The 16942-nt window shown below is 45.7% G+C and overlaps 1 protein-coding gene and 1 non-coding gene across 3 annotated transcripts; both read right to left on the reverse strand.

Moving 5' to 3' along the window:
- Positions 1-911: 911 nt before the first annotated feature.
- LOC139793816 (small nucleolar RNA SNORD87) lies at positions 912-990 on the reverse strand. Its single transcript, XR_011724813.1, has one exon. It is a non-coding gene; the product is annotated as a small nucleolar RNA SNORD87 (small nucleolar RNA).
- Positions 991-5014: 4024 nt separating this feature from the next.
- TCF24 (transcription factor 24) lies at positions 5015-13932 on the reverse strand. Of its 2 annotated transcripts, XM_071737709.1 has the most exons (6): positions 13780-13932; positions 12673-12758; positions 12112-12156; positions 11507-11602; positions 10130-10533; positions 5015-6700 (listed from the first exon to the last, which is right to left on the reverse strand). In XM_071737709.1, the coding sequence occupies exons 5-6, from the start codon at positions 10505-10507 to the stop codon at positions 6587-6589; spliced, it is 492 nt and encodes a 163-aa protein (XP_071593810.1). In that variant the 5' UTR covers positions 10508-10533; positions 11507-11602; positions 12112-12156; positions 12673-12758; positions 13780-13932; the 3' UTR covers positions 5015-6586. The 2 variants fall into 2 exon arrangements, with proteins under 2 accessions (XP_071593810.1, XP_071593809.1); XM_071737708.1 differs by lacking the exon at positions 12112-12156.
- Positions 13933-16942: the final 3010 nt, after the last annotated feature.

The raw sequence follows: 16942 nt of genomic DNA on the forward strand, positions 1-16942 counted from the left end.
GGTACACTTAAATATTCACACAAAGTTCTAAGAGTCCACAAGGCCACTTCCCTTTCACAGTCCCAACTTAACTTCATTTGAGAATTATTCACACATTTTCACTTAACAGCTACTCCTCTGCCTTACTATTGAATTGAGCAGTACTTCTGAGGAGCAGGAAGGGCCATGAAAGCATCTCCAAGTTTATCAGAATTCCACGTCTCAGGCTGCTGTTTTCAAACTGAAAAAAAAAAAATAGTAATAATAAGTTAAAAATTAGGCATACAGAAAACTGACTTGACCTAATCTTACACAAAATTATTTACTGGCATTTCAGATGCAAAGATACACATCAAAAGCAGTCAGATGGGTAAACGGCAAAGATTTCATCATTAGGCCAGCAAAATTACTTCTAGAAGAGACTTAAATAGAATCCCTTTATGAATCCCTGTTTTGAGAAGCCATATTAAGGAATCTTTAGAAAAAAATTCTCTGCAAAACCACCACAATTTCTTATCCTTACATCTCCCCAGCTTCTCCTGTGAAGTTTTAAAAGCAAAAACTGAAGAGAGTAGAAATACCACAAGTAAAGCACAGGAAAGTCAGTCAGTAGTAAGAAAGTGTCCTTGACTAACAGAGGCCACACCTCCAGTTGACTTAAGGCAGCACAGCTCCATGCATCAGCAAACCTGGCCAGCTCAGGCTTTCCCCAGCTGCCAGGGCAGCTTTCTGGAGCCCCAGTACTGTAGTTTTGCAGCAAAAAAGCAACTTGCCTTCTGAAACACCCATATTTCCAGAAGCTGCTGGCACATACAGGTTGGCTCTATGTGCAGTCACGAGGCTCATCACGAGATGTCACAGCATCTTTGAAAGAATAAATAAAATCAGAAGTGATGGTAGCACATCAAACAGGAAAAAAATCTTACTAATTAGCTGGCACATCAGATACAATATTGCTCATCACAAAGTTCAGTTGGGTAAACGGCAAAGAGTCATCATCATTATGCCAGCAAGTAGTTTCCTGCCTGGGGTAGGACTGGTGGAATTTTTTCCAAGGTTCTAATACATAACAAAGTACAATGTTGTTTTTAGCTGTTAAACACAGAATGGATTCGTTATAGCTAGGAACAAAAGAAAAAGCACTCTTTGGATTAAAAAATGTAGGGCCCCCCCTCCCCATTGTTACACTCAAACCATATAAAGTGTCTTTCTAGAGGAAAAGTTCACTGCCCTTGTCACTGTTCTCTTTGGAATACATTCCAAGAGACTGGGACAGTACAGTGCCAGCAGGGATGATGATTTTAACACACTGTTCTTCATTTTAGTCTCTCACTTCCACATAGCATAGGTTAATTCCTCAAAGCAGAAGTCTTGTTTCTCTTCCCCGTTAAAAACTAGATGCTTTGATACTATTACACACCTCTCACCTGATTCCTCCAGGATTTTTGGATTTTCTGCTTTGTTCTGGGCAGCAAGTCTTAAAAGGTTTTATAACTGTCACAGTATCTTTTGTTAGAGGTCCAACCTCTTAACACTACACCTTAAAAATAATTTCCTCCTTGTTCCTTTGTATGAGAATTTATAAGCCATAAGACAGCTTCAAAAGTCTAAACCAGGTTTCAGGAGTACTTTTTGAAGTACAATAAAAAATAATTACCTCTGTGGCTCCAGAATTCACATCACACCCTTCTGCTTGCAAGGTAGCAGCAGCACGGCAGAGTCCAGATCGAAGATTCTCAAAGCCACTCAACTCATCTCTTCACTTGGTGCCTTAAGTTATGAAGAGATAAAATATGCCCAATTCAGAGAACTCCACCTCTGAGACGGCATCAACATTTCCTCAGGAAAATAAAGCTCAAAGAAATACCAACCTTCTGTGCAACCTTACTGCTGGCTTTATCATTACCTGTTAAGAAAAGTAGAGCAAGAATCAGCCAAGATCGTGGTTTAAACAGACACAACTTTTATCTAAAGCAAGCTCCAGTATGACATTAATATTATGCTGCTTCTAGCTGGGGTGAGGAATACCCTTGGAAAGGTACAGCCTTTAACCCTGGCTGCACACACTGGGGACTGCATGGGTATTTTTCTGCCAGTTAAGGTCAGCACTGGTGCTGCGGTCTCTGCAGAACTTTACTGCAGAGACCCTCTCAGGTCCTGTCCCTGCCAGAACCCACCCTTTGGGATCTGTACCTACAAGTGAAGAAGGGCAGGGTCAGGGTCACTATACAAGACTTGCCAAATTCCCCAAAGGGAAAGCAACGGTAATTTATCTTCAGAACTAGGACATGCATTTGCCAATGGAACTGATTTATCAGCAAACCTAAATCTCTCTGGATTGCCAATCTGTCACTCCTTTAAAGACCTGATGAACCAGGAGATAAGTAACCCCCTCAGCTTTCCAGTGGAACGGCCCATACCCATTAGGTCCATCTTAGGCTCACAAGGCATTCTCAGGTTCCTGGAAATCCTGCATGGCTAATGAGTGTCAGCTTGAGCTGGTCACCCCCAGCATCTGCCCTAATCCAACGCAATCCCACCACACCTGGCAAACAAAACAACAGAGCTACAACAGCACGACGACCGCTTGTCCTTCAAGTGATGGCTGATGCAGTTTAAAGCGATCCACCCCTTCTGGAGATTACATTCGTTGTTTCCCGAATTGGATTTCTTACATTAAATAGCAGAAAATTTTAGTATTTCCTCCAAAAAGACAAACCTGGAAATCTCTTAAGGCGACCACGTGCACCGCGCCAAGGCGGCTCCAGCCACAGCTCGGGTGGTTCGGCCGGTCCAGTCGGCCCCCCAGACCCCAGCCAGCCCCTATGGCCGCCCCGGCAGTCCAAACCACCGCTCCCATACCGGCGGCTGAGGCACGCACCGAACCGCCCGTACCCCGGCACCACGCACATGGCGAGCGGGCCCCGCCGGCAGCCGCTGCGGAGGGCGATGGGCCCGGCCCCCCCCCCCCATCCCGGGACGCCCCACAACGGCGCTCACAGCGCGGCTGCCGCCAGGATCCCACTCCTACAAACTCCCCTCGCCCTCGGCACCGTGCGAGGCCCATTTGGTGCCGCCCGACCCAACACCACCACCCCTCAAGAGGCCCGGCGAAAAGAACGCACCACCCGCGGGATCCCCTTAAATAGACTGCGCGGCAGGGGCGGGGAGGGAGCGCGGCGCTTTCCGGCCGGGCGGGGCCTCCCGGGACCCCGGGACGCGGCTGCGTGTACATGCGCGGGGGTGGCCGCGACAGCGGTGAGGTGATCGCCTTAGGTCCCCTTAGTCCGGAAATCCTGGAACAGCTGCAGGTTGGGCGGGAGAACCCGGAGCGGCTGTTAGGAGCGGGTAAGGGTGGGTGCTGCGTGAGGTGCGGCCCCTGGTAGCGGTGGCGGGACCGAGCGGCACCGGGTCCGCCTCCCGCAACCGCCTCCGGTACTGGGGGGGGGCTGTGAGGGGCCGGCGGCGAACTGGGGGAGGATCTGCTGTGGAGAACTAGTCCTGGGGTCGTGGCTTCACTGAGGAGATAGAGGAGTTCGCCCCAGGTGGGTTAAGGAAGCAAACGGCCTGCCTGAGGGGGGAGCTCCTCCGTGGTCTGTATGGTGTGTCTTGCATGCAGCAGTATTCTTAATAAACGCAGCGTTTTCACCCTTAAAATGCTTTCATTCGCACTGAATAGTCAGCCAAAGCCACAAAAAAATCGTCGTTTTGGTGTTGTCATTTTTCTTTTAGTTTACACAAGCACGATGAATACTTTGTCCCAATGGACTCTGCGGGAAAAAGGAGAGGTAAAAAAAACCCGAAATATACACTACTAGAGGGCACAGTATCGTATTTACAGAAAAAAGCATCTGTATGCAGAAGGTCTCGCATTATGCAGGTTAACTGTATATGGCTGTGTGGAGTTTTACTGGTCCCATCCCTCTGAAGGAAAAGTGGGGTTTGCCAAGGTCTTTAAGTGACTCCGTGAAAAATGTGTCCTGCAGATAAAAATGTCTGAGCACTATACAATTTTATTCCTAAAAGCATGTGTAGTTCCAGTGCCAAATGCTGAACGGTTCTATTTCAGGGATCAAATTTTTTCTAATAAATGTTAACAGTCAACCCAAAGGTCAGGTTTGAAGTAAACAGGTTCAGGGCATCTGTTTTAATCTGGGTGTAAATTTCTGGAAGGTGACCTCTTCCACAGGTCAAAGGAAATAGGTTGCCTAAGCTGGTGTCTTGGATCTGGAAGAAAAGGCATAAAATGCATCTCATAAATAAATAAAAAATATTTATTAAAAAAAAGGCATAAATACGGGGAATTTATCTCAAGTAAAAAAACTGCTGTGGCAGTTCTGAATGTTCTCTCTGGCCTTCAATATGGGCATAAAATGCTGCCTGAGTTCTTTGTGTTGTGGTGCACGTGTCCATCATTACACAGCTATAGGTACAAAGCATTTGTGGTGGTCACTGCTCCATTTCACTGCCTGTCCTCTGACCACTGCAAAGAGTCTGCTTCTGTGGCAGTAGAAATCTTGAGTAGAGGAGTTTTCTCCAGCCCATATATTCATAAGTTACCATGGTTTTAACCCTTGTTCCTATCCATTTTTCACACTTTGTGAATTAAAAATCATAATCTTTCAATTATATTGATGTAAAAACATCACCCTATTTCATATTTTTACCACATGATTTCGAATGATGTTTCATGTGCTTTTTGTTTGGTTGGTTGATTTTTTATCAGACTCAAGGTTTGACACTTGACTTCTGGCTGAGATTTTTCTTGCCCTTTTTTCCCCTCACCTGAGGCCATTTCATTTAGATCTCATTTATGTACAAAACTTGTCTGAATTCTTTGTGCATCTCTGTTGCTACTTGGCATTTTATCAGTCTGAAGTGTGAGCTGTGTCTTACACCCTCACCTTATGCAGAAAATACTCCTGGAAAACCTCACTTTTCTGTCGCTCTGTAACTCTTAGATTTTTACTTGACCACTGTCACCTTTGAAAGCCCTTTGTATCTCCCAATTAATAACTCCAAATACAGGTGCCTGTTACAATTTTAATAAACCCACTTTTTATTACCACAGAAAATTAGTACAGTTCTTCACAAAGTCACCCTTATTCTCATCAGAGCAGATACTTGCCTATGCAAAATTTCCCTTTTGTACAAGTTTTTTTCATAATATACAATAGTTTGTGTGGTTAGTGGTGCTCTATGTAATTCTCATAATAAACCACTTAGAACTGTAGGAAATATATGCCTAAAATAGTTTAAATATTTTTATATGTGTATTTAAAATATTTAAAGCATTTTAATGTTTAAAAGAATAACCTTGTTAAAAGCTCAGAATACTGCAGGGGCAAAGGGGGGTTCCAGATTTCACCAGGCTTTACAGCTCTCATATTTTAGATGGCTTGTCCAACTCTTCCTGCAGTATTTGCTGATTTTTCTATCCTTATACTAGAGGCCTATTTTTCTGTGATACTAGATAATCAATTTACAAAGATATCCTCAGCTTCTCTGCAAGTTTGATTCAGAAGTGAAAGCAATGATTTTTTTTTTAATAAAAGTTCTTTATAGTATTTGTGTTTCCCTTTTATGCCAAATGTAATTTTAAAATGTCAACTGTAAAGAAGTTTTGAGAAAGAGGTCACTAGAAATGCAGAATGTTGTTGGCAGGTACCAGTCCCCTACAATGAGACACACAGATTTTGCAACTCAATAAATACACAAAGTCCACTGAATCATATTTAATAAAATGTTTACCTCAGCAACAACAGACTATATGTGAAGTGCTATGTTTTACAGAACAAATACATCAGATGGTGCTTGTGCGTTTCTTTTCAGCTTCTCTTGCCTAAATATAGAAGATGTTTAAGTGAAAAACATGCTGTGAACAAGCCAACTCTTTGGGCTCCAAGCAAGAACTTTGGTATCTCAAGCAGTCAAGTGATTGTACTGGGGTAACAAACACACTCTAAACCCCTTAACATGCAACACAGTGGTAATGGATCAATAAAGCAACACAACATAAGGAGCCAGCTGTGCCTGTGCTACGTGGCACTGTGCATAGGGATAGATTTCAGCACATTTTTACTTGAGGTGAACATGCATCCATATTTTCAGGAATAACTACATGTATTTAAGGTCACCCAAGGGATGACACCCCCATCTGTTATCAGGGGGTTTCTGCCATTGGCTGCACGGGTTGAAGAGAGTACGTGTGGGATCTCAATTGCTATTTTCAGTCGTGCTCTTTGCTTCTCCCCCGGGCCTGTGCTGCTCTGTGTTGTGCCAGCACTGCAGACTCCTGCTCCCCACAGCATTCCTGTTCACTGCTTGTCCCAGTGGGATGAGGTTGCCTATTCTGCCAGCAGCTCTGCTGCTGTGGGACTGCAATCCCCTTCTCCTCATCCCCCCCATTCAGACCCCAAAAATGTCCTCTATGATAGAAACCAATCATGCATCACATTAAATTAATGAGGTATTAATTACACTTAAGAATCCAATCCTTCTCCTCTACAAGCAGCATTTCAAGAATTACACTTGGTGGGGAGATATTATTTAACTTAAATATATATAAGGTGTAATAAATAACAATTTTTAGAAGTGAGAGGGGAGTTTAGATTTGTGAAGCTGTTGATGTTTCTCCTTGGCTTGCACCGTCTGCCTGTGCTGAGTGAGTCAGAAACTGTCCTGAAGCTCCAATGTATAACCTGGAACGCATTGGCCACTTCTGCAAGAGAGGAAACAAGCAGAGTGCTGAGACACCCAGGGACTGCACAGCCTGAATGCAGGTCCCAGCACAGCTTTACACGTTGATGTGTAACACAAGACCATAGGAAGCCCTTCCCATCACCAGAAAGTTCCTGTTTGGGCATTTTTTAGGAGCTGGATAAGGGAACCTCAGTCTGAGTGCTTGGTAATTAATCATGAGGTGCAGCTCCTAAACCCCCTGGTCCCAGCAGACAGGACTAAGTCATGCTGACACATCATCATACCAGAATTTCTGTACTAGATGTTCTGTTTGTAACTAAAACAAAGCCTTCCTCCTTTCAGTGCTAGGGGTACTGTAGGGATACACCAGCCAAGGCCTGCAGAAGCTGCAGCCCTGTGTGTGTCCCCATCCCTGCTGCCCGGTCCCCCAAAACCCCAACCACAGCACGGGGGCTGCTGAGGACTGCATTAAAGGGAATTTAGGGAATTGCTCCTTGGCTGTCTTCAGCACTGACTCCTTGATCTTCGTCAGCTCCTGTGATTTGAGATGAGACAATTTATCTTTTAGTGAATGGGTAGTTATGTTGGTGATAAATATCTGTTCTCAGAGCTTGAGTTTCTTAACGTGAGCAAGTTACTGCACAGGGCCCTGCAAGTATTGACACTTCCCATGGGTAATGAAAGAGAGCTCTAAAAACTTCAGGGGCTTAATACTGCCATTAAATCTTAGCTCTTCTATTTAAAGACATGAAGAAGCATCATATTCTTACTTGGGAAGATCGTATGATCTCATTCAGTATTATTTCAAGAGTGATGTTATGAATTCATCACCAGACATGTGAGTTTAAAGGCACAAGCCACATTTTTTGTTTAGTGTACACAAAACTGTACTTGGTTATTTTACTTCCCTCACTATTTGCATTTACTGTGCTTGATATATGAGTGTAATTACTGTCCTTATCTGTACTGGTTGTCTCATATCCTGCACTATGGGGAATTTTATGAAACGTGTACTGTTGTTGGATTGTGACACTTTTGTTCTAGTGCCAACTAAATATTTAATTTACTACCAGAAATAGGAGAAAGACTCATAGAATCTATACAAAACTAAATAGGGGTAAACGGCACGTAAAAAAAAATATTACAAAAAAAAGCTAGATGATCCAGTATTGCTGTATTCCAGTAGCCCAGAAAATGTGCATCTGGATCATTTAACTGCTGTAATAACTGTTTAAAAGTATTTTTCTGCCAGTAATAGTTGGCAGCTAGTAAAAAGTACCATAAGAGACCTTTCACTCTGACCAAGGGAACTAACAGGAGCTACTTTAAATTAATTTTGAAACACATCACAATATTTTTTTTCTTAAATTATAGCCATCTTCTAGTTGATGTAAAGTTTTTACTTTCTTAATAAGCATGGTAATAATTTAAATGGCCCCAGAAGCCTATGTTAACATCACACTTTTTACAGCAACCAACATTGTGAACAAGAAACTTTCTGTGAACAAGTCACATTATAGGAATCAGAAATTACTTCACAAATTAATCCTAATTAAATCATTCTGAATTCAGCAGACTTAAAAAAAAAAAAAAAAAAAAAAAAAAGAGAGAGGGAGAGAGAGAGAAAAATAACACCCCAGTGTTCTAACTCACTCCCTGAGACCAGAGCCAAAGAAAATACCCCGTGGTATTTAGGAGTCCCATCAGTCAGTGAGCAATGCATGTGAGACCAGTTTCCAGCCCCAGGTTCTCTCCAAGAGCAGTTTCCCTTCTACATCCCTCCTGGACAAACATGAATTCCTTTTTTTTTTTTCTTTTTTTTTTTTTTAAAAATGGAGAAGGTGAAGAACGGAAGGGAACCGGTGAAGGGAAGAGCAACAACAACATACACAAACTAGACAAAGTAAATGCATCAGAAAAGCACTTTTCTATGAAAGAATTAACAGGTGGCCAGTAATTAACATCACCTTCCATATCTTGGCTGCCTCAGGAGGAGAACCAAAGCAGAACCAGATGTGGCTAAGGTCACCACTGTTGGATGGGCATCACCTCATCCCCATACATGCCCTACAGCAAGCTAAGATGGGTTTGGGGAGAGATAACAGAGGTTTCTAGATGGGGACCGAGAAGGTGCTGGGACTCCTCTGGTTCTGTCCTCTGCCTTCACTTCCAAGGGACCACATCACAGTAGGTGTGAACCTGTGCAATACTTGGTATATTTTTGTGCAAAGTATATTTTGTCCCCCCTGAAGCTGAGGGGAAAAGCTCTGGGATATTTCTGTCAGGCCTCTAGCACTTAGAAGCAACAGTCAGTCTAAGCAGTCTTTTCACCTGTTAACTCTATAGCAAGGTAAATAAGTTCGAAATCTTTAGTTCCACCCAGCTATCTTTAACACTGATTTCCTTCTTCCCCAAGGGGAGGTGGCAGCTTCTCCTCTCCTCTCCTCTCCTCTCCTCTCCTCTCCTCTCCTCTCCTCTCCTCTCCTCTCCTCTCCTCTCCTCTCCTCTTCCTCTCCTCTTCCTCTCCTCTTCCTCTCCTCTCCTCTCCTCTCCTCTCCTCTCCTCTCCTCTCCTCTCCTCTCCTCTCCTCTCCTCTTCCTCTCCTCTCCTCTCCTCTCCTCTCCTCTCCTCTCCTCTCCTCTCCTCTCCTCTCCTCTTCCTCTCCTCTTCCTCTCCTCTTCCTCTCCTCTCCTCTCCTCTCCTCTCCTCTCCTCTCCTCTCCTCTCCTCTCCTCTTCCTCTCCTCTCCCTCTCCTCTCCTCTTCCTCTCCTCTTCCTCTCCTCTTCCTCTCCTCTCCTCTCCTCTTTCTCTCCTCTCCTCTCCTCTTTCTCTCCTCTCCTCTCCTCTTTCTCTCCTCTCCTCTCCTCTTTCTCTCCTCTCCTCTCCTCTCCTCTTTCTCTCCTCTCCTCTCCTCTTTCTCTCCTCTCCTCTCCTCTTCCTCTCCTCTCCTCTCCTCTTCCTCTCCTCTCCTCTCCTCTTCCTCTCCTCTCCTCTTCCTCTCCTCTTCCTCTCCTCTTCCTCTCCTCTTTCTCTCCTCTCCTCTCCTCTTTCTCTCCTCTCCTCTCCTCTCCTCTTTCTCTCCTCTCCTCTCCTCTTTCTCTCCTCTCCTCTCCTCTCCTCTTTCTCTCCTCTCCTCTCCTCTTTCTCTCCTCTCCTCTCCTCTTTCTCTCCTCTCCTCTTTCTCTCCTCTCCTCTCCTCTTTCTCTCCTCTCCTCTCCTCTTTCTCTCCTCTCCTCTCCTCTTTCTCTCCTCTCCTCTCCTCTTTCTCTCCTCTCCTCTCCTCTTTCTCTCCTCTCCTCTCCTCTCCTCTTCCTCTCCTCTCCTCTCCCCCTCCTCTCTCTCTCCTCTCCCTCTCCATTCTCCTCTGTCCTGTCCTGTCCTGTCCTGTCCTGTCCTGTCCTGTCCTGTCCTCTCCTCTCCTCTCCTCTCCTCTCCTCTCCTTTCCTACCTTGACAGGATGCAGGTATCCATCCCCTCGGAGGGTGCCCAAGCCCTCTCCCGGTGACTCTTCCTCATCCTGAAGGCTTCGGGTGAGGTGGGCGATGTAGGTGGTGGCCAGGAGGAGCACATCCAGCTTGGAGAGCTTGGTGTCGGGTGGCACGGAGGGGAGGGTCTTCTGGAGCTGTAGGAATGCGTGGCGCAGGGTCTGAACCCGGCTGCGCTCCCGAGCAGCGTTGGCAGCAGCGGGTCTGCCCGGGGGTGCCCCAGCCCGGGGCACAGAGGATGAGGGCAGGCAGGGATTGCTGCCAGCAGCAGAAGGCAGCAAGGGATCAGGCTCGGTGCCCGAGGTCTCCTCGCTGCTCTCAGCCGAGTGTCCACAGTCCATCGGTGACTTCCCCGGCAAGGAGGGTTCTGCAAAGCAACAAGAGCATCCCTGAAGCCAGCCGCATCGCTGTGATGCTTTCTAAAAACAAAGATTATCAAAAAGTGCCAAGCCTGCCCGTGCCAGGATGCTGCTGTGTAAGCTGCTTTTCTGCTCCCTGCTTGTAAATTTAATATCACATATACAAACAGAATTTAAATTCTTAGCAAAAGTTGATTTTTTTTTTTCCGGGCTATCTTTTGTGTTTTGTTTGTCTGGTTGTTTTGTTTTTGTTGGTATTACACAGAGCACTGTCTTCCAATCACTTGTAGCCCAACGATCACCCTGTTCTGAGAAAGCTGAGCACCACTGTAACAGTGGTTTCCATTTACAACCAACCAAAAATTAGTCTAAATGCAATTAAAAAAAAAAAAAAAAAAAAAAAAAAAAAACAGCAACACATTATTTCTATAATTTGGGATATAGGACTGTAAGTATATTTTCTATATACTTGCCAACATTTTAGCAATGGTCTTTCAGGTGGTCAGTGCTCCATGGATTACAGAAAGGAAAATACTATTTTAAGATGCAGCAGCAAATGGAGCCACAGAGCACAGTACCCAAGTTTTGAAGGGCAAAACTTTGTTCCACAATTTTAGAGGACCAGGAAATGACTTCTCCTGTCCTCCCACACTTAATGCTACTCAGGAATTTCTGTGCTTATCATGAAGCTTCTATGTTTTCAGACATTAAAGGTATCTTGTAAATTGGATTTGGATGGTTGGAAGCTGGGGAGGGACGGAGGGAACAAAACAATCCTTTTAAACAGCATCAAAAAGCTACTTTTTAGCAAAGCTGAAAATCGTGACTGCAAGGTCTTTTCCCAGCCTTTGGAAAAGACAAAACAGCCAGTCAGCTCTGCCTGTCAGAAAACTCACAGTCCTTTAGTTCATTCAATTCCACAGTACAATACAATTCAACCAATATTCCCCAAAGTGCAGCACATTGTAGGTAGAATAAAACCTGATCTGGGTGTCCTCAGTCAAGCAACACTTCGAGGTGTCTTCAGATCCCAGATTTTGTGAGGTTTTGGGAGCTGCTTTTGATGTGATGGCCCAGCTAGAAAACATGGGTAAGAACAAGTTATTAAAACTTCTAATTGTTTTTTTTAAATAAAAAGGTATAAAAATTAAGCACATAAATGACTGAAGATTGGAATTTACAAAAATAAGGCCTTGATCTTGGAAAACATTTCAGCCACATACTGAAGACCGTGGAATTCCCTGTGTAATTGAGACTGATAATGGCCAAAAAAATAGGACAATGAATCAAGTAAAAGATTTCAAGCAGAGATGTGGAAAAGTTTCTGAATAATCATTTTTGCGATTCTCTAATTTGATGGTGTTTAGAAGATATTATTATTATTTTGGGAGTTGTGATTAATTTGCTGTTAACCTGGCTCACAAGATTCTAACAGGTAATGTTTTCTTAAACAGTAATACAGTTTAGACTGAAATTCTTAGTGAAATATTCTTTGTGCATTGTAATTTTAAACCAAAGTTAAAAAATAATTACTTTTTTATTGTTATGTTTATTACCAAGATAGCATAAAACCACAGGAAACTCACAATCCTTTAATTCAGTTAATTCCACAGGAATTAAACCAAAGGAAACTAAAGGGAAAAAAATCATTATTATTTTTTATTGTAATATTTATAATCTAAATAGAATAGAATTCACATTAAGTCTACATTAACTTGTCTTGAGTGAGGGATGAAACATGTCCCTTAAATTGGCTATTTCCTTAAACTTAAAATAAAAAGAAAAGCTTCCCTATGCTTTTTTCTTAATATTTTCTTGTGTTAAGGAACAGTCAAGTCTGGATGCAGTTTAGTGGGATGGGAGGGGGGGGGAAATCATGGAATCTGGCAAAACCCTCTATCATTTCATGATTATCAACAGGATTTCTCATTTGCCATCTCTCCAAAATCCCACTGAAATCAGGATGTCTTCACTGCTTACTGGAGAAATCTGAATTACCCAAGGCTACAATAAATATCTGCTCATTTATTGAAACACAGGATTAAGGGTGGTTTACACACAGTTTTGGTTTTGCTGTGTGGGTTTATAATCAGATTTAGCCCTGGGAATTCCTTCACATGACACACAGTATGTAGAAACACACGTACCTGAAAACCTCATTTCCTTGGGCACTCCTTGAAGTAGAATTTTCTGCTTCAGGAGCTTCACCTCTCCATCAGATTCATCATAGGGCCTGTAGGAAAAAAAGGCAAAATTTCAGAGAGGTTTTGCTGTGAATTTGTTTCTTCGTGATCAGATTTCCCCATGAACTCCATGTAGCAATACCCAACGGCCCAGGAAAGCCCCAGAAAAATGGGATTTGCTCTAGGTGTGTGTATGTGTGTAGGCAAAACTTGGTGGTTCCCGAGTCAAGGTTAACATTTGCTATGCATTAGGGCTGGTGATGGGACTCTCCATACTGGTGCAGGCTCCGGGTGCTGCGCTCACTGTAAACCTGGGAGTACAAAAATCTGTAGCTGAAAACTGAAGCAAATAAGATGCCTTGGAGAAACAGCCTCCATAGAAAGTCATTTAAAATGTTACAAGACAAAAGGTTTGTTTTTTAAGGTAATAACAATAATTTTTGCAAACACTCACTTGCTCCCTGGCGTTTAGAGAGACCTGGAAACCGGGATGTGAAAAGTTTAAAGTATTTTTATTGAAAGCATTTCTATTGCAATCTTTCTAACGCGGGCAGGCGCTTTCAAGTTTTTATATGACATTACAAAGACATAATCGGTTTGAAATCCAGTTAGTTTACAAAAGGAAACACCGCATTTTAGTCCTATATTCCCTGTGACTGAAACAGCGATGAAGGCAACCTGCCGATACGGGCAAGGAGAAGATCGAAAACGCCAGAGCGAAGGAGGGAAACTGTAAAGAAATCGCTGGAAACCTTAGATAAAATTTGTTTGCAGCCGTTTCGGTTTAAAAAAAAAATAAATAATACAGCCACTCCAGATTTTCGCATCGCTTTCAAAGCCACCTTGCCCTCTGCACAACTCCGGTAAGCGGTAACGAAAAGACCTTCCCTGGAGCACTGGCACAGGGACTCGCCCTCCCGTGTGCTGTGGCACCGGTGCTGACCCGCCCCACAGCCCCTGGGGCTTCGGAACCCCCCGGCTTCGCAGAGATCCGTCCCCGTCCCTCACTCCGGGCGGGTGAACCCGGCTCCTCGCCGCCTCCCCTGGTCCCCGGCCTCGGCATGAACTTACCCTTCCCTCCCGGAGCCGCTCTGCCCTGCTCAGCCCCCTCCCACAGCCTCCCGTCCCGTCTCGTCCGGTCCCGTCCCGCCGCTTTTAAGCCGGGGTGGCCGGTGGGTGCGGAGGGGTTGGGTCTCACCTGGCCGCTGGGTCACCCCCCCTTCCACCGCCACCCCCGTCAACCCGGGCGGCAGTGACCGCCCCTTCCCGGGCGGGTGGGTCATTAATCACGGAGCTGTCGGGGGGCGGCATCGCCTCACGCTCCCCCTCTTCCCCAGCCCCGGCAGCGCCCCGGGGGCGGCCCCGGCTCCGTGTGGGCTCCGCCGCGGGCGGGAGCTGCGGTTCACCCTCTCCGCGCTGTTTTTCTTGAGATAAAATAACGGGTTTGCTGGAGGAGAGAAATTTAATCCGAGGGCTGGGAGCTCAGGCGATGGTTTGTTAAAAGGCAAATTCCTTTCGCTCCGCTCCGTCGCTGCTTCTCCGGCCCACGGAGGTTCCCCGGGCGGGCGGGCGTCCCCCCGGGCGACACTCCCTTCGTGGGTGCCCGGGCAGCTCCCGTGGGTGCAAACGCGGCGTGGAAACACGAACGGGATGAAGGGCGACCGGGCGGACAGAGCGGTGATTTACAAGCGAATGGGGACCGATTAAAAATTAGTAACGTTAATGAGAAGGGACAGACATAATAAATACCAGGGGTATAGAATTAGCCCAGAAAAACATTTTGAAGGAAGCCTGATTGCACGATAACAGCGACACAATAAATCAAGCCTCGGGCGCAGTAGAAAAACAAAGTCTGAGCGATTCGTTAACCGGTTTTGCAGCCAAGAAAATTAAGGACTTAATCTTCAGCGATAATTGGAAGTCCCGGGAAGGGATGGTTTAGGGGCAGGAGGGACGACGCTTGCGAGGGCCAGGCGGAGGGGTGAGGGAGCGGGGCACCTGCCTTCAGCCCGACCCGCAGGGCTGGTGCAGCCCCCGCTGCTCCCCGGCCCCGGCAGCACCCGGAGAGCGGCCGCTGCCCCCCGGGGGTGACACGAAGCGGGCGAGCCCGACCCGGCCAGACCCTCCGGGCCGAGTCCTGAGGGGGACGATCAGGAGCTGCCCGTGAGCAGGCGCCCCAGCCCTGCTCCTGCCCCGGCCCCTCAGATCGCCGAGGCCCCGCCGGCCGTCCCGCCCTCGGGCTGGTAGCAGGGACCCGCAGAGCCACCTCCGCAGGGGTGAGGGGGCTGGACGAATGGCAAGATATGCTGTCAGGCTGTCTTAAGGGAGATTAATTTAACTACTATGCCCCAAACTGTGCCTCAGGATTTACTTTCGCCTGGCGCTAGCTGCCTCCTTAGGGGTTTTCCTTCTTCCATCAGGGAATGGCTTTGACAAAAGCTACACTGACATTACCTACAAGGCCATGATCATTGGCTTCACCTGCACCATGGACCATCCTGGTGCATGCTGTGGCTTCCTGGAGGCCTCTCCAAGCAGCCCTGCTGAGCCATCCCAGCCTTGCATCCCAGCCCACTCTTCAGCCCCAAGGTTTCCAGGTCTGCCTCCCGCACAAGTGAGCCTTTCCAAAACTTTTCAGCAGCTGAAACTGCTTACAGATTCACTCGACAGACACAACTCTCTTCAGACAGCCTCTGGGGCTCAAAGAAGCAGTTCTTGAACACGTCCTTAAACTTGCACTGAAAACAGCCTCATATACACTGTGTGATGCAGGAGAACCAAACCTGAATTCCCTGGGGAATGGGGAGACTTGCCTTCCAGCCCCAGTCCTTCTGGGGCTCCTCTTCCATTCTGGCTGTGTCCAGCCCAACAACTCCTGGGATCTGCTCCCCCATACTCCAGGGACTTGCTCCTGGTCTGACGAATGTCTACTCCAAAAGGAGTTTTAACTAGGAATGTGGGATCCTCAGCGATGTTATGGGTCAATGATAGCCGCCCTCAATTAGCAGATCATGAGCACTGTGCTTTTCTCCTCTTCTCTAATGTAATTAATGTAATTAATGTAATTAATGACACAAATGTGTTGGGGTTTTTTGGTTTTTTTTTTTACCTTTTCTTTGTACAGGCACTGTGCTCTCTCTCAGCACAAGAAGGGAGTGTAAAGAGTTGGAGGAGAAGTGGTGGGACTGATCCCCATTACCATCTTTTGGCAGCTGCAAATCCAGCTTGCTGTAAAGTGTGGTTAGAAAGCACAGATTTGTGAGTGGGGTTTGGAGAATTCACCCTGGCTGGTAACACTTACCAAAGAGATGCTTTAGATATATTTTAAAAAGCCAAACGAGATACAAAGGTTTACTTGCACTTTGCCCCAGCCAGATGTCCTCCCACCACAAGATTCCCCCTCCCTTTTAACCACAAAGAGATTCAGTGATTATTGACTTGTATCACCCCACTAGTTAAATCTAAAACTGTAACAAGATGCTGCAGCTGTTCCTTCTTTCCCACACACATCTGAAAATTACTTTCCTTTCTTACCTTCCTCAAACCTGTGAAACACCAGGGTGACAGAAGAGCCAGATTTCCAGTGTGATTAAGGTAAGAAAGCACCAGAGACAGTGCTGTTTCCCCAGGTACACTTTGCTCCCTCCACGTCAAATTATTCTTTAGTTTCACAGCTACACTTCAGCATGAACTGTCATGGTATTTCCTTCCATTTTGTCAATTTTCTCCCATTCCCATTTCTGTACAAGGACTTAACAAGTTTGTTTGTCTGCTGGTGGGGTGGTTGTACAGACTGCAGAAATGTCACTTGGCCAAGTGGAACAGTCACAGTGCACACACAGCCCTACACAGACCATGTCTGGTCAGGGCCCACTGATTCCAGCTGTAACTTGTGAGGAAATCAAAGGCAAGACACAGCCACAGGGAAGTCAAAATAGGTTGAAATTCAGAACTTCCACTCCACGGGGAAGTCCCAGAGTTTCATAGTGGGTGTGCATTCCAAACTCAAAGAAATATTTTGAAAATTTCCAATTACTTTTTGTTTCTTTGCTCTGAATGCCATGTTGTTAGCATACTGCAGCACCACAGCATATTCTGCACTTATGTCAAATACTTTATGCTACAGTGCATCAAAATAATTCTTAACCTATTTTCTAAATTACTAAAATTAAAGCTGCTGCTTAATACAGGAATACTAGAACACATCAGTGCCTCTCCAGTATGCTGTCAGAAT

The sequence above is a fragment of the Heliangelus exortis genome, chromosome 2 (assembly GCF_036169615.1).
Source record: "Heliangelus exortis chromosome 2, bHelExo1.hap1, whole genome shotgun sequence".
In the NCBI taxonomy this organism is placed as follows: domain Eukaryota; kingdom Metazoa; phylum Chordata; class Aves; order Apodiformes; family Trochilidae; genus Heliangelus; species Heliangelus exortis.